The sequence below is a fragment of the Dendrobium catenatum genome, unplaced genomic scaffold (genome assembly GCF_001605985.2).
Source record: "Dendrobium catenatum unplaced genomic scaffold, ASM160598v2 fragScaff_scaffold_153, whole genome shotgun sequence".
NCBI lineage: Eukaryota > Viridiplantae > Streptophyta > Magnoliopsida > Asparagales > Orchidaceae > Dendrobium > Dendrobium catenatum.
In genome coordinates this window covers 175,591-194,184 of record NW_021318615.1, presented here as the reverse complement: position 1 = coordinate 194,184, position 18,594 = coordinate 175,591, and the positions used below count along the sequence as shown (strand labels likewise).

Sequence of the window (18,594 nt, the reverse complement as noted above, 5' to 3'; positions counted from 1 at the left end):
TTCAAGACACCTTGAGATTCTCCTCTGATACTATATATAGAGAACTTCCGCTTCGGCTGTGGATATAATAACACCAGAAATTTTGGACAAGTAGATGGGTTATTAGGCCTCGGCCGGGGAGTTGTTTCAACTATTTCCCAAACAGCTCAATTGTATGATAATGTATTCTCATATTGTCTACCATCAGGGTCTGACGAAATTGGATATCTCAAACTAGGTAGCTCTGTCCCTGGTGTGAGGTATACACCGATGCTAACAAACCGAAACTTGCCATCCTTCTACTTCCTCAAGCTCACTGGCATTTCTATTGAGGGTACCAGGCTCGCCCTTTCACCTACTGAAACTGTGTTGGACTCCGGCACATCATTTACCTACTTGACACCCACTTCCTACTTTGTCCTTCACGGCATTTTTGGAAAAAAAATGAGCAATTTTCCAACAGCGCTGCCAATTTTATATCTCGACACATGCTATGACCTCACTGGCCACTCGGAGGTGGACGTGCCAGAGATTGTGTTAACCTATGATGGTGAAGTGCCGACTATCTTAGATGGCTCGGGGATACGTTATATTGTCAGTGTATCTCAAGCGTGCTTAGCCTTCACTAAATTAAATGATGATGTTAAGGTTTCAAATATTGGTAATATGCATCAATGTAGGTTCAATGTTGTCTATGATGTGGGGAACTTAAGAATTGGCTTTGGGAGTAATGTTGTAGCTAGTGATGGATCAATCGACGTGATTGGGTTAAATGCAATGTATTGATGTAGCTATAATGAATAGGTTTCGTTATGTTGGTTATAAAATCGGTGCGTGTGGGACAATAAATGTAGTCATGAAAAAAGTTCAATTATATCCAAATTTTATGAAATCATTAAATATCAAATGAAGGAAACATTATATGAGTTGATGAAAACCATTAAGATGTTCTTAATTTCTTTATAATTATGGGGGAATGATGACATTAATTGTCGGAGTTTAGAATTTGGATTATCAGAGGTAAAATGCCATCTTTCTTTGCAGAAGATCTTACACTTAAAAATAATGAAGACTGCTTGTTGTGATGACTTTTGTTTAGTATCAGACTCTTACAAAGTAAAATCAACACATATTTTTCTTCAATTTATCCTTTTGGTTCTCAATTTGGCTTCAGTTTTTATTTTTGTTCTGGTCTGTAAAAGGAAGCATTTAAGGCTTGTGATTTTTGCCAACTCATTGGGTTGTACAACTTAACACCTTAAAGTTTTGATGCTACTAATCCCAAATTCATTAAATATGGAGACATTTAGTCTAATTTAAGCTAACTCACATACATATCACTTACACAACCTTAGAACACAAGACCTCTGGTTGATAGTCAAAGCTTCTAACCAACAGAGTTTCTCAATGATATATTATGTGATTTACATTTTTGAAATTTTAAAGATTTTTTTCCTAAATATTATGCACCCACATGAAAACAATTCTGACTCTTCCACCATCAGCATGCATCAAATAAGGAGGATGACTTAACCAAATATTATGATTGTACTTCTATGAAGGTTAAATCAGAACAAAAATTGGAGTAAGAAGAGGATGAAAGATGTTAAGATACTCGAGGAAGATATGTCCTTGTTGAATGTAGAGGGAGAGAGGGAATGAAGAACTAACTTTATTGCTTTGGCTTGGAGTGCCTATTACAGCCTATTGCAACTACTTATAAAAACAAATGGCAATACAAAGTTACACAAGAACCTAAAGAAAGTACAACAGAAAAACTAACATAAATCTAGACCAAATCCGAACAAAAGAAGTGGATCATCCAAAAATAATTGATCCCTTCCTCCTAAAAGTTCAAATGAAAGATGCATTGGAGCAGTACAATCATCATCATGTGAAGTCGGTAAAATATTTCATATGCCTTTATCATCTCTAATCAATACTAATGCTTTAAGATTTTAAGTATTTTGTTTTATAAGAACATAACCTCTGATCTATGCTTGAAAACTGATAGCATGACTGGTACAAATCCCATGTTAGTTGTGAAGTGAACAACTCCAAGCAATCCTTGAAGCTACTGTAAAGTTACAATAATCTCCGCTCCTCCCATGAACCCAATTAGCAATGATTTTGACAAGAAATAAAAAAATGAAACCCAGCCTACAACAAATATTGGTAAAAATTAAGAGCCTCTCGTAATCGCATCTGTTGTGGCCTGTTACATTATTGATAAATCTCAGTAGTTTAATTTCTTAGCATCTTTAAATATAAAACAAATCTTGAATGATAACTAAAGTCATATATTGGTGATTACAAAAGATCATAATCACCATAATTAGTTGTTTTATGTAGCATTACATATTGTAGTTAATATAATGACTTTTTAGGAAACTATATATGGAGCATAAATAAGCAAGAATGAATGATTCTTTCCTCAAATACCGGGAGGAAATATATCATCATAATCTTTTAAAGGTAATCATTTAGGTGGTGAAGAAATAGTTTCCACTAAATGTTGGGATATGATTATATACAGCAATCCCTCTGAAACTTTAGGCACAAATAAGTCCTTTATTTAGGTGATTATGATAAGTCTGAACATAAAAATTCCTCAGCAAAGAAGGTGGCAATAAAGGCTAGCTGGAGATACAAAGTAATTGGTTCTTTATCAGGAGAACCAGTCTCTCTCAGCATGCATATATCCCATTACCAAACATGCAATAGAAAACAGCCCGACGGAAACATCTTTTCAGCTCCCAAGGACTGAATAAATCAATGGTGGCACAAAACTTAAATCTATATGAAGTGAAAAGAAGAAAAATAAAAAAAATTGAGTATTGCATTGTTTCCAAATGGTTTGAAATTTTCCTACGATAGCGAAACATGCTGAACTGTTAAATAGAGTTTAGACGCATTACTGGCATAAACCAATAATGAGTCATTTCATCATTCAATTTTGTAACTATTTTATTATAGAAAACAAAGACAATTATTTAAAAGTGAATTTGTAATTCAAATCCAATGAGTTTTCTCTCAAATTTTATCAGTCGATGCTCTTGAAACTGACCAGAATAAAAAGTATTAATGATTATCAATCAATTAATAAATTAAATATAATAATCATTGTATTTTTTGTTGCTAATGTGGTCAAATAATCAAAGACAACAAAAATTTTCATGGAAGATAGCTCATTAATACCTTCGTCTCAATCAAATTAATGCATGTTGTGCAAACTTTTTAGTGTTCTATAAATAATTTTTTTTTTTTAACAAAACACATATATTAATAAAAGCAAATTCGGTTACATCAGAAAATGACCAGAGAGAAGAGAGAGTGAAATACATTAACATATGGCTCAGTATAACGACCGAGGCTCCCAGCATCCCTGTAACCTCGCACGGACCGTCCATACGGTAAAAATAGCGCCCACATCCAATCGTCGAAGAACACCGAAGGTTGCCACCAGCTCGGCCACAGGGACACGAGCCCCAGCCACATCATAGCCTTTAAAACCTCAGAAATCAAACAGAGAGAAACAAATAAAGACAAGAAACCTAGAAAGATCATCTTCGACTACGCCCCCTCCGGCGTCCCCTCCCGCGAAATCTCCCGCGCCCACGAGAAACAGCAGGACTATCTCGCACCAAGGTAAAGTCATTTCCAGGATCGGAACCACCGTAAAAATCCGGATCAGCCAAATTGCAATCCGAAAACTCCGAACCAGATTCAAATTCGGAAGAGACATATAACCAATCCCCCTGGTTAGAGAAATCGGATCCAGGATTAATACCCAAACGCTGAACCAAATGCTGCGTATCAACCAAGTTAACTGAGACATCCACTAGATTATCCGAACAAATCGAATTGTTACCCAGATTATTTTCCACAATACAATCTTTATGCACAGAAATATTATTCAAAATAACAGCATCAGGTGGCGATTGAACCAACTCATCAAAACCCAATAAAACCGGGCTGTCAACCGCAATGAGCCCCTTATCTCCCAACCCACCAGTAAATTCCAGCAAAGAAACCGGGGCATGAACAGAGGGAGAGACATATCCATTTAAAACATTAATATCAAAATCACTATTTAACTCACCAACAGCCGGACAAACAACACCATTTTCCGGAATAACAACGTTATTAACAATACCATCCTCACACAAAGAAGCATTGGGGATAGAAAAGTTAACAGGAATAATAGGAATCGGTAAAGAAATTAAAACGGATTTAATTTGCGACGGAGCAGATGGCTCCATAGGACGAACATTTGGATTTAGCTAAGGACATTCAGACTTTTTATGACCCACAACTTTGCAATGAAGGCAAAAATTGGGCATACCTTCAAGAACAACCTTTTGCACATATCCTAATTTTTCCGGTCCCAACCAAACAGAATCAGGATAGTTTTTGGAGATGTCAAGTTCAACTAGAATGCGCGCAATAGAGGGACGCGAACCTACAGCCGTCGCATTATCAGTTTGGATCGGCCTACCAAAAACAGAGCCCAGGCCAAAGAGAATACGCGAAGAGAAGAGATGAGCTCGCAAACCTGGAAAAGAAATCCACACAGGGACAACATGTGACTCTTCCGAAAGATCCAAAGTAGGCGACCACTTAATAATTTTCATAAAACATCCATAAACAAAATATGAACGATGAGCAAAGATCCTATCATAATCTAGATCGTTTGATAACTTAATTAATACATTTGATTGATCCAGCAAAGTAACAGAAAAATCACCGGTTAACTTAAGATTGAAGAAAAATCTACGGATTGCATCCAAAGCCGGACGTTTAAGGGGAAACTTCCCTACCAACGCAAAATCGAAAGGCTTAGCAAGGTGCATAAATTCATCCTCAGAAAACCAAAGAGCAGGCATACCGCGAATCGTAGAAACACGAAGATCCGGAAAAACATTCGCATCAACAGGCCCCGACAAAGCATCTTTGAAAGATTTGGAACTCTTACCCGCAAGGAAACCCGGATCCAACCTCTTGTTTGCCATGGAAGCAAAGACGGAGGCGAGAAAGCGAGAACGGCTAGGGCAAAAGCATTAGCGAAAAGGGGCAAACCCTAGCAGACGAGAGCAAAGCGAGCCTCATTGAAAAAATGTGTGCTGATGGTGTTCTATAAATATGATTTAGAGATACAATTAATTCAATAAATATCTTTACTAATTTTTTTTACCACCAACTCAAAATTTTTGTTTCATTCATATAGATGCAATTCCTTCCTAATATCAGCTCTCAAACATTTGCTAACTTTTGTGTACATTAAGAAAAAAAATTGAAGACTTCAAATATATATAGTATAAGTATTTGGACAAAGGGCTTTGATACATTGGTAAAGTATATGAAAATTCACTCTTACTCAAAAAAAGAAAATGCCGACAACAAAATTAGCATTCACATATGTTAAAGCATTTTTTGAGGCATCCCATATTTCTAAAAATTAGAGAACTATGACAGAAAAATTAATCGAATGGTAGATCGATAGAGAAACCTTGCCAAACATAAGTGAAGGGCGAGTAGAGAGGATGAAAGGACATGGAGAGGAAGTTGGACAGAGTAAAATCGTCGGGAATGGCCGATTGGAAGCAGTCAGACCGAGCAGAGAATGAGAGATGGTTTTTGCATGAGAATAGATGTAGGAGAGGAAATTCACCTAATTTTAGACGGAGTAGGGGGTTAAGAGTTGATGTATGGCCCTCTCCGGCAAATTTCTACCCTAATTTACCAGCGAAAATTCCACCAACAAATACGTCTGATTTGAAGCAAGCATATGGTATTTTGGCGGCAATCCCACCGGTAAAAGTGCAGCAGATATTCTACCGGAAAAGACCGCCGGCTAACTTAAAATAGGCGTCATTTGAAGACAGAATTTTTGCTAGTAACATTACGGCGAAAATTCCCCCGGAAGATTGTTGAAAAATGCCGGAAAGTTTTCCATCGTCAAATCCACCAGAAATCCCACCGCTATTTCCAGTGAATTATGGTCCGTCGAAAATTTTGCCGAAAATAGTCATTTTTCTTATAGTGTTTTCCTAACAACCGAAATGTTATTTTAAATATTATTTTTTTGGCCCATTTCAAATGATTCATATGCTTTTTAAATGGAAATGAAAATTACGAATGATTTTAAGTTTTTCACAATATAAATTGAAGTTTTTTTAAAAGAAAAACATGATCAAAAGAGCTTCAGCTCGCAATGTATTATTAAAAAGCAATAATTACTAGTCTAGATACAGAATATGACAGAATAGAAAGAAGACCAATAAAAGCATTCAAGATGAATATGAAGCAATCTAAGAAGAAATTGAGCCATTTGTAGTCTCATGCTTATCAAATTAAAACAAGCAAAAGTTATTTTATGCCTCTTAAAAGATGATATTGTCTGGGAAACAAAATAATTGTGGTAGAGCTGCAGGCATTTTAGTAAGTGCTTATTGGACTTATTACCATAGCGAAACAAGCTGAACTGTTAAATAGAGTTCAGACGCATTACTCGCATAAACCAATAATGGGTCATTTCATCATTCAATTTTGTAACTATTTTATTATAAATTCTTTTAAAATATATTCAAAATAAAAAACAAAGACAAATATTTAAAAGTGAATTTGTAATTCAAATCCAATGAGTTTTCTCTCAAATTTTATTAGCCGAAGTTCTTGAAACTGACCAAAGTAAAAAGTATTAATGATTATCAATCAATTAATAAATAAAACATAAATAATCATTGTATTTTTTGTTGCTAATGTGGTCAAATAATCAAAGACAACAAAAAATTTTCATGGAAGATAGTTCATTAATACCTTTGTCTCAATCAAATTAATGGATGAAATTATTTATCTAGTAGATATTTTAATAATCAAATGAATGGTACAAGCGTTTTCTCAAGCATCACTACAGGAACAATGTCATTTTCTGGCGAAAATAAAATCTGCTAGAAATTTACATTTCCGACGGATTTCCAACGGTAATTCACGCGTCAGAAAAGAAACACCATTGAAAAAATTCTATCAAAAAATTCTTCATAGTAAATTGCTTAGAAATTAAAAAAAAAAATGTTATTTAGCCTGAGCAGGCCCGTGAACCCGCCTGAGAACTCTGTGAGCACATAAACCAGCATGTTATCACCACGGGCTAGTCAACCTGCCTGCTCTCTGCAGTCGCATGATTCAAGCCCGCCCGTTAACTCCACAAGCCCGTGAACTAGGCCTACCCGTGAACCCGCATGTGCTATGCATGGTTTAAACCCCGCTCAATTTAAACCACGGTCTATCCAATGATTTGCGATGCAAACAATGTCAATTTATCTGGGTTTTTCTTTTTATTATATTTTCTTAATAATTATATTTAATAAATAATTCTAAAATTAATTTTTTTAACAATATCTATTAAATTATCTAATTAATTTATTTTATTTAGTTAAATTACCATAATAATAGTTATTAAATTTTTTTATTTTTTTAGTTTAACCATTTTAGTTTAATTTAACAAAATGAATAATTTTAAATATTTACTGTTTGGTATTGGATTGGATTTTACTTTAGTGGGATGTAGTAAATTCTATAAAATTGACTTTATTAAATCTTGATGGTGTTAAATCCTGAATACTGTTTGGTATAATAAATGTTAAATCTTGATAAATCCTTATAAATTGTTTGATAGTTTAATTCATGATTTAAGACGGTTGGTTCATTTAGAAATTAAAATTAATGTGCTTTGAATTTAATTTGCATGACTGCTTGATAATTAGATAATTAGTTATGTAATAAATAATTTGATAAGTGACATTTAAATAATTAATTTGATAATTAGTTTTAATTAAGTTAACTTCTAATTATATTACTCATTATCTAATTTAATAACAATTATAAAACTAATAACTAATTATCTAATTATATTACTAATTATATAATTATCTAATTATAATCTCAACTTCTAATTATATTAAACTAATTTAATGATAATTATACAACTAATAACTAGTAACTAATAAATTACCAATATTAATTAAACTAATGTAAAGACAATTAGACTATTAATTATTTAATTAAACTTAATTGGATTACTTATTTATACTACTTATTATTTGATTAATTTATAATCTAGGGTTTGGCTTCGTCTCTTTTCCTCGTCGCCATTTCTCCGTGGCTGCTTGAATTGCATAATGTACGTCTTTCGCGTGACGGAAAAAAAAAGGGTACAAAACACCATAACCCAAGCACATGGAGGACCTGTATAACCCCTCAATGAGCTTAACTAACAAAATTGTTAGTAATACAACTTGATTGATCAAAACAATCAGATTCTTCATAGAGCTAAAATTTTTCGATTTGTGAGTTAGATTTTTTCTATTTTGTAAAATAAATTATCCATTTTGTAAAAAAATCTAATTATTAGATATAAAATCATCTAATTAACTGATAATTACCTTTTGTCCTGAACTAAATTCTCACTCAGAATTCTATCGATTTTTTTTTTCTTTTTATTTCTTTAAAAAATAACAAGTTATGTCGCGGGAAAGCTGTAAGCATATTCTAACATTTCAACACTCATCATTAGCTGTTATGTTAAAGCTACAAGCCAAATCCAACGGCCGACACCTTTCAACAAATTTGGATTGAAAGGGATGCAATTAATTTATAACTTCGTATCAAAGTAAAATTTAAGAAAAAAAATCAGCAAGTTGGTAATATGAGAACAAGTCTAGGCAATAAACATTTGTTTCCTTTTTTTAAAGGTCAAAACCCTAATTTAATCTCTTCTTCTACCACCTAATCTTCCCTTAAAACAATGACTAATATTCTAAACTATATTTCTAATAACCCCATTATGCGCGATAACACCTCCACTTGGCTTACACCTCCAAATTATCCTAAGCAAAGCTTCAAATTTCTATTCTCATGGTGACTTCTTCTCTACTCTCATGTTGTATTCTTCTCAATCTCTTCTTCCTTTTGCTTTTAATAAATAAGCATTTTCTAATATCAGCGCGAGAGCTTGTCGAAGAACACCATGTCATTGACGTTAACTCACTGTTGCCAAGCAACTCCTGCTCCATGCTTGATAAAAGTTTGCGAGCAATTTAAATAATTTCTTAATACTCTATTGAAGACTATTTTTTTCATAAATTAATTAGAATAATAATAGAATGTTGATTAAAAGTTTAGGATCTGATTATAGTTTATAGTTATTTTTCTATTTTGATTCTTTTTATAGTCATGACTAGCTTATTATTCAGTTTTGTAATTTTTGCATGTAGCCATGTAATGTAGTGTCGATAAATTTTGATAAAAAAAAAAAAAAAAAAAAAAAAAAAAAAAAAAAAAAAAATCTTGTGAACGAGTTTGTTTTTAGTAGTTGGAAGTTTTAGTAGCTACGTAGTATGTATTTTATTTAAAATGAAGAATTAAAGTGAATCTAAAACATTCTAGAATTAGATCATGTTATTTTTTTTTGTAACAGCTCAACATGATGGGATCCAATCTAAGCGGGTTTGGTTGTTACAAGCTTTTGTGGATCACATGTTTATTTTTTATTTTTATTATTTTTTTGAAATGTTAGCATTGTAATGCTAAACATACAAGCATGGATATATAAGGCATGTCCTTTGAATTTGTTATCAAGATATTTAGACATTGGATATCTAGAATTTGTATTGTCAATATGTCACTCCCCTACATTCACTAGGTAACATAGATATCACAAGCTTAAACATGATGTAGAAGCAACAAAAACAAAAAACAAAACAAAAAACAAAAACAAAGAAAAATCATTACATACATTAATTAGCTGTTCCAATTGTGACAGGCACAAGCCCTTCCAGGTTCAACATGGTCCACTGGCATGGCCTGTGCTCATCCTAGGTGCACCAAGACAAGCCATCCTATGTGGAGCTCCTCCGACGGGACCAAGGCTGCATCAAATACATCCAAAGCCGGGTTGCCAACTCCAACACTTGGCTCAACCCTATTGTGGGGCTCTCTTTTTGCAAGAGTCCCGATAAGCATCAGTCTTGCTCTTGGTATCAACAACTCTATCGTTAACATAGGCCTAGGCACTCCTACCAAGTCCTTCTTAGTTATGTTCAACACTGGTAGCGATCTCACTTGGACCCAATATATCACTTGTGTTAATTGCTACACTAAGAAAATCCATTTTATGACCCTACCTAGTCCTCCACCTTAACCGACATCTCATGCAACTCCGAATATTTTACCGAACTAGATCAATTTGGTTGCTCCTTTACCTCCACCTATCTCTACGAGAAAAATATGGTGACCAATCTATTACTAATGGGTCCCTCATTCAAGACACCTTGACATTATCCTCTGATACTATACATAACTTCCACTTCGGCTATGGACATAATAACACCGGATATTTCAAACAAGAAGATGGGTTATTAGGCCTCGGTCGGGGGCTATTTCAATTATTTCCCAAGCAACTTAATTGTATGATAATGTATTTCATATTGTCTACCATCAGGGTCTAATAAAATTGGATATCTCGAACTAGGTAGCTCTGTCTCTGGTGTGAAGTATACACCGATGCTAACCAACCCAACTATGCCATCTTTGTACTTCATCATGCTCATTGCCATTTCTATTGGAGGTACAAGGCTCTCCTTTTCACCTATTGAAACTGTGTTGGACTCCGGCACATCAATAATCTACCTACCACCCACTACCTACTCCACCCTTCGCAGTGTTTTTAGAAAAGAAATGATCAATTATAAGACGGCGCCACCACTGTTCAATATCGACACATGGTATGACCTCACTGGCCTCCCCTAGGTGGATGTGCCAGATATTTTGTTGATCTATGATGGTGAAGTGTCATCTTACTTAGATGGCTCGGGGATACTTTATATGCCCAGTTTATCTCAAGCATGGTAGTCTATGATGTAGGTAACTTAATAATTTTCTTTGGGAGTAATGGTTGTAACTATTGATGGATCGATCGAGTTGATTGGGTTAAATGAAATGTATTGATGTAGCTATAATGAATAAGTTTCATCATGTTGGTTATAAAATCAAGGCGTGTGAGACAATAAAGGTAGTCATGAAAAAAAAAAAAAGTTCAGTTGTATCCAAAATTTATGAAATTATTAAATATCAAATGAAGGCAACTTTATATGAGTTGATGAAAACCCTTAAGATATGCATAATTTCTTTATAATTAAGGGGTAATGATGCCATTAATTGTTGGATGTTAGAATTTTGATTATCAGAGGTAAAATGTCATCTTTCTCTGTAGAAGAACTTATGCTTAAAAGAATGAAGATTGTTTGATGTGATGATTTTTGTTCTGTATCAGACTCTTACAAAGTAAAATCATCACATATTTTTCTTCAACTTAATCCTTTTGGTTCTAATTTTGACTTCAATTTTCATTTTTGTTCTGGTCTGTAAATGGAAGCATTTAAGACTTGTGAGTTTTACCAATCCATTGGGCCGTACATCTTAACACCTTAAAGCTTTGATGCAACCCATCCCGTATTCCTTAAATTTTGAGACATTTAGTCTAATTTAGGAAAACTCACATACATATCACTTACGCAACCTTAGAACACAAGACCTCTGGTTAATAGTCGAAGCTCTCTACCAACAGATCAATGAGAGTTACGTTGTGCAATGATATATTATGTGATTTACCTTTTTGTAATTTTAAAGAATTTTTTTGCCTAAATATTATGCACTAACATGAAAAAAATTCTCACTCTGCCACTATCTGCATGCATGCATCAGGTATGTGTATGTTCATCCATAATTATTAAGCAATTCTCAAACCTATGTTCATCCTTAAAAAAAAAAAAGTTCTAATCTCTAGCTCAAGCTTTAGTGAGTGGGGCCAAAGCCGTCGACATTGAAGCTTTTCCAAAGTGTCTTAATGAAATTTTGCACTTCTTCTAATCAGTGATATAGTTTGATATGTTTCAAACACATTAAGCTTTTATAGTAAAATAAAAAGGGGAATTAAGGGAGCATTAGCGGACTAATGCTCTCACTTGAAATAATTTTTAAGTTTTTATACATCATATAATTTCAATTATATAATAGAATTTTTATAAAAAAAATTAATTTAAATAAAAATTCTATTTTATGAACCCTCTAAAATTTTAGAATTTAAAATTATAAAAAGCTATTGAAGAAATATTGATAAAGTTTTTAAAATAAGTAATTTGTGTGTATGATTAAAAAATTTTTCGACACTAACACCATAAAAAGGAAACTATATATATCACGAACAAGCTCTCAACGATATTAATTCAGAGTAGCCTTATGATACCATGGCAATGATTTCATTCTTCAATGGACGTCTGCTCATCAAAGACTACTAGGACTAGGAACATGCCGTTGAGTCCTTCCTTGAGTACATGGAGGTTGAACTGGTCTAAAACAAGTGAAGTATGTTGCTTGTAGGTTGAGAGAAGGTGCTGGTTCTTGGTGGGCATAATTGCTGCATATGAGATACAGAGAAGGGAACTGACGGATTTGGAGTTGGTATAAGATGAAATAGCTTTTGAGGGCTCATTTTCGTCCCACTGATTTTTAGAAAATACTTTACCTGCGAGGGGCTCTTATGTAAGTGGATATACAGAAGAATTTTATAGGTTGAGTGCATGGAACTATCTCAATAAATCCCATATTTAAATCATTACACGACATATTGGGTCCTAAATGACATCTTACACAAAAATTTGGGATTTAGCTCAGTGTGGTCATTATCCCAAAATGCAACTCAGTCGGCATTCAAAATCGCACTCAACTCATCACCAGTCTGTAGAAGGTAATAGATCCAAGAACCACTGTCTAAAATGCTTTTAGTTTTGCCACAAATCAAATCAGCCAACCATCCCAGTTGTGATTAATTAGGATAATTAACTGAGCCCAAAACTTAGAGTACAAACCTATTAAGCCAGATACACTCAAATGTTTCCAATTCGGGCATAAGTGTAATGAGTGCCTGAGTTTTTAGAAGTTACAGTTGCTGGAGGCAGAGGAAAGTGAAGAACAAGCTAACAATGACATTGACGAAAATGTGATACGACTGGAGATGAAGTAGAAGATATATAGATATATTAATATGATATGTCTAGCAAAATCAATGGCTTCATAACTGGCTTATCAATTTGGAAGATCAACCATCTATTAACAAATTATTTCGATTAGATGATTTTCTAAAACAAGGAAGCTTTAATTTAGTAGTTTGCAGACCAATTTTACACTTCCTTGCTTGATGTTCTTTTTTATAGTGTGTGAAGTGCTTCTGCAATGTTTAACTAAGGGTTCTCATAGTCTACATGTCATACCTCTTCTTCTAAATACTTAATAAAAAAAATAAGGAATGGTGATTCATAATGTTGACCCCAATTAATTAGGATAAGTATAATGATGATGATGATTGAATATCATCTACAACATATTACACCAATGAAAGCTCAGTAAAAAAAAAAAAAAAAACCAATGAAAGCTCAGGCAAATGAAGACCCAATCATTCTTGTTGTGGAATTAAATAATATATTCACATTAATATTATCATGATATACGAGGTTACATTGGATGTGGAATTGAACGCTATTATGTTTTATGTTGTACTGGTAAATGTAGAGTATCTTTATTAAATGCAATATTTTATTTAATTTTAACAGATATAATTAATTAACAACCTGACAGATACCAAAGTATGTATGACTCATTGCAAGTTAAGAAACTTACCAATTGCAAAATTTCTAAGAATTAATCGTCACTAAATAATTTTTCTTAGAAATGCTTGTTTGCAAATTGACAATAAATTTTCATAATCTTCCATTTTCTAGCAAAAAGATAATTTAATTGAATAATTTACAAAGACTCAACTCAAACACGCAAAAAATAAAAGTTCTTACACGTTAAATAGTTTATTTGCATAAATCAAAATTTGATTTTTAAGTTCTTACTCTAGACAACATAATTAGAACCATTTTTATGCTAGTAAATTAGGTAGTTCTGATTAATTGTTAAAATATTAAATAATAATTATTTTAAATTAGATTTTAGAGCATCACATATTCAATCTTAAAATCAAGGAGAATGCCATCAGAGGGTGATTGGTAGAGACCTGCTATAGCGAGGTGACCATCCTCTGATTACTTGTTGAGCGCGCGCGGTCATTATAATTGCTTGTGAGCCATATAAGATCCCATATATTCTTGAAGATGTAAAGTCATTTGTATAAAGGAAACTTGACATATCCCTATAAAATATGGGCTAAATGTACTTTTAAGACGCACAAATTAAGGTGCTAATAGACTATTTTATGTTAGGGGTCAAATAAAATAAAGACATCTTAAATTGGTCAAATGAGATATGATCAAAAGGAACTACTGATGGAGTGGACACCGAATTCATCCAGAGACCAATAACAAAATGCCACGTCCAACAAGTGCTCGGTACAGCACTCAGTACCACGCTCGATACATTCGATATGCTTGATATTTTAACCGAATGTAATAATTTTTCCTACTGACGAGGCATCTCGAAATTGTTATGCTTAACACCGACACTGTTAAAAGCTTCTTTGGGAAGTTGGCCGAGAGATGTGTTGAACGAAATGCCAAGTGTTGAACAAGCACTAACGCTACCATCAATAAATATGCTCCTAATTTGATGCAAAAAGTAGATGTCAAACATGTGATCCACATCATTGCCATCACTCATAAGATGTACACTCCAACCATCTATTGCAAGATTTGTGCCATAATTACTTCCAAGTATGTGTGCAAATGAGCCGAGTCGATCTCGAGTCAGGACCTGTTTGAGTTGAGCTCAACTGCTAAATACTGAGCTCGAGCTCAACTCGACAAGGGAAAATAAGCTCGTTGAGCTGCAATTTAAGCTGCTCGTCCGCGTCAGTCATGCAACCCTCATCATTGTCAGACGTGCTGCCTGCATCTGCGTTCGCGACCGTATATGTCATGCTACCCGCGTTAGTGCCTGACGTGCTGCTCGCATCCTTCATGCCACCGTCGTTTGAGTCTGAAGTGCCACTGTCGTCCGCGTCTGAAGTGCCGCCAGCGTCTGCGTCCGCGTCTGTGTCCGTTTTAATTTTCTTGCCGACATGAGCCCCATATTTTCATTTTCCTGCCAGCACAAGCCCCGTGGTTTCATTTTCCTATTGCAATTACGTGAGCTGCTCGACGAGCTTGCGAGTCCAGTGAAGGGGTCCGAACTAGAGCTTGATAGGCCGTCGAGCTCGAAATCGTGTTCGAGCTAGACTCACGAGCTCGATAAACTTAACTCGTCGAGCTCGACTCATGAGCTGGATAAGCTCAACTCGCCGAGCCTGAGCTAGCTCACGAGTTGACTTAACTCGGTTGCACTCCTACTTCCATGCACCAAGCCCCATCTTACATTACTATTGTTGACAATATATTGACAATTCCTTTTGCATTATTTTAATGCTTTCTAAAAAGCTATGTAAAAATAAAGGTATCCTGTAATATTTTTATGTCAGCAAATGGCGACATTCTTCAAAAAAAAAAAAAAAAAAAAAAATTAATGTAAAAATAGATCTCATTCTCTATTTTATTTAATTGCTTGCAATGCATGAGAGTGAATGATGCCAATAAAAAACGAGATTTTTCCTCACCTTTCTTGATAGATTTCTCAAACATAACAATGCTTCTTAAATTATAACGTATTTCTAAATTATTTATTTGAAAGAGAATTTTCATCTTACATAAAATAACCATTGTTGCGTCCTAGAATATTAACAGCGGTAGAGAAATATAAAGTTTAGTGTCTTAGCTTTATACGAAGATCCAGCACACAAACATATAAAAGAGAGGGTGTAGTGTTCATAAGAGGCACGTGAGTTTTTACGTGGAAACCTCTGAAAAGGGGGAAAAAGCAACGGGGTCTGGCCCAGTTTGAATGAATCCACTATTATTTGCAGTTGATTACAAATGAGGCCCTTTCTTGGGGGAAGGCCTTGGGTTGATGTAGATAATGTACATCATATTACATGGTGGGAATTTGAAAAATTAGTATTGAAAAGTTCATTTGGTCAGCGAGACCATAGTCGGCGGGCAATAGAGGTCAGAAAGACTGTTGTCTTGCGACGAATTTCAAAAAGACCTTTGTTTGGCGAAGAAGGTCACAAGGACCGTAGCTGGAGAAGTAGGTCGGAAAGACCATAGTCGGCGAGCGACGGAGGTTGGAAGGACAGTAGTCGACCGGCGACGAAGGTTGGAAAGACCATAGTCTGGTGATGGTGGTCGGAGGGACCGTAGTCGGCTGAGAAGGTTGGAAGGAGCGTAGTCGGCAAGCAATGAAGGTTGGAAGGACTGTAGTCGGCGGGTGACGGAGGTCAGAAAGACCATAGTCTGGTGACGGTGGTCAGATGGATCGTAGTAATTGAGGAGATTGGAAGGACCATAATCGGAGGGCGATGAAGGTCGAAAAGACTATATTCTGGTGAAGGTCGGGCAGAAGTTCGACAATGTCAGGGCAGAAGTTCAGCCGATGGGGAATGATTCATAAAAGGTTGGGTGGAAGTCTGACGACGCTTGACTGCTAGGCCAAAGTTTGGAGGCGCTCGGCGGTGATCCGACGTAGGTCGGGCTAAAATCCGGAGGCAATTGGTGGATGGGTGGAAGTCTGGCCACAGCCGGCGGCCAGGCGGTGTCCCGACGATGGTCAAGCTGAAGTCATGCTACGGTCTGCTGCCGGACAGTGGCTCGACGATGGTTCGGCTAAAGTCAGGCTGCGGTTAGGGGCTGGGCGGTGGTGCGGAACCTCTTGAAGCTTCAGAGCTCTCTCCAATCTCTAGCCAAATGTCCTCCTCATGTAGAGAGGAATCTCTAGCCAAAGGTCCCCCTCATGTAGAGAGGGGGGTTTTATTTATAGAATTTCATGAGTGTCACACATCATAAATATAGAGAAGATCTAGGGTTGGTCCGGAGTGCTCCATCGGATGGCCCATACTGATTCCCCCGATTATAGAGTATTTATTAGACATTTGAATGTCTTATCGATAACACAATTTGACGATCTTGAGCTTGTTTGATTCGTCTCATCGAGCCGCTCGACTAGACTATAAGCGCGCCACATTTGAAAACCGTTTGTTAATCCAAATTGTAGTTTGAACCTTCAAAAAGTGTTTCGAGTCTGTGATTTGGACCCATTTGAGCCTTGATTGAGTCAAATTTGGTGTCGTTTGGTTCGTAATTTGACACGATTAATATGGCTTTAATTTTCCTAAAATCGGAGTTCGGATGATCCCAATTTTAATTTTGGAAGTTTCTAACTTGATTTTGCCTCAAGATTCGTACACGAACAGAATGATTTTTTGTGATGTATCAAACATATATTTATTTTATCGATTATTATTTTACTAAAGAGATAGGCATGTCTCACTAGTGGGTTAAAATGCCATTTAATTTAATATAGATTTTTTATTCTGAGCTAAACTTAATCAAAATATTATAAGATAAATTTTTGAAAATGGTCTTTAAACCAATCAGCTGCTGACATTTAGTTCTCTTTTCTTCTTTTATCCGCTTATCTATTTAATTTTTGTAAATAATATGCATGCATTTTTGCTGACGCATACTACATTTTTTTTGTAAAAAGTAAAAAAAAAAAAACATAATAACAATTCTTAATTTTTTTTTGTTTGAAAAGAACAATTTGTGATACTTAAAAAATATATTTTAGCCATTCATATTGTAGAGAGCTTCTTGATGATATAGAGATGCTCATTTCATATTTTATTATTTCATAAAATTTGTATACAATGGCATTAGTTTTGCGTGGAATCTAATTGTGTCGATTCATCGGTTGAGCTCACGGGGGATTGTAGGGGGTCCTTACTCTGATTATGTTCGGGTGCTTTTCATCTTTTTTTTCCCCCGTACAATGCTGTGCACTGTGTACCTGAGTCATACAATAAAGTATAATCTAATTCGAGGTAGACAAAGAGTGAAGAGCTACGATGCTCTAAACCCCAGCCCTGCATCATTTTCGACCTGGCACTACGGTGAAATCAGGCATACATGAGATAGAGAGTTGAGCGCAGTGGCATTCCAAACCTGGTGTTGCGACGCTGTTTGACAGGTTGAAGGTTTTCTTTCTCATTTTTCATTAAATGTTATGTCTCTTGGTGGTTTAGAGTATATCTTTTTATTAGTTCTAGCAAGAGAATGGTGCAAGGGTGAAGAACCATAAGGAGAGAGTGAGAGGTAAGAGAGACTTGTGTTATTTCTCACAAATTTTTATTGTGAATTTCTTAACATGGTATGGCAACATAATTTTTTTTCCTAATTTTAAATTTTGTCATGTTAGAACCTTATCTTCATTTCGGCTACATTTTTTTTTGGTATTTGCTCCCTAGTGTTTTACTCCCCAAACAAATTGAACTTTATTTATCATGATGACATTAACTATGCCACACGCCCCAATTGTATAACAAACATGCCGAAACCTATTCATTATAGCTACAACCATTAGCCCCAAAGCCAATTTTTAAGTTCCCCACATCATAGACTACATTGAACCCTCATTGTTGTACATTACCAATGATCACAATGTCACTAGCAGTATTATTTCCAGCGAAGG

The 18,594-nt window shown here is 35.1% G+C and overlaps 2 protein-coding genes across 2 annotated transcripts; one reads left to right on the top strand and one right to left on the bottom strand.

Annotated features, from left to right (window-relative positions):
* Positions 1-249: 249 nt before the first annotated feature.
* Positions 250-765, top strand: LOC110096916 (aspartyl protease family protein At5g10770-like). Its single transcript, XM_020823067.1, has one exon. The coding sequence runs from the start codon at positions 250-252 to the stop codon at positions 763-765; it is 516 nt and encodes a 171-aa protein (XP_020678726.1).
* A 3,497-nt stretch (positions 766-4,262) lies between these two features.
* Positions 4,263-4,991, bottom strand: LOC110096915. The gene has a single exon (XM_020823066.1). It carries the CDS (start codon positions 4,989-4,991, stop codon positions 4,263-4,265), a length of 729 nt encoding a protein of 242 aa, XP_020678725.1.
* Between the last annotated feature and the right edge of the window lie 13,603 nt (positions 4,992-18,594).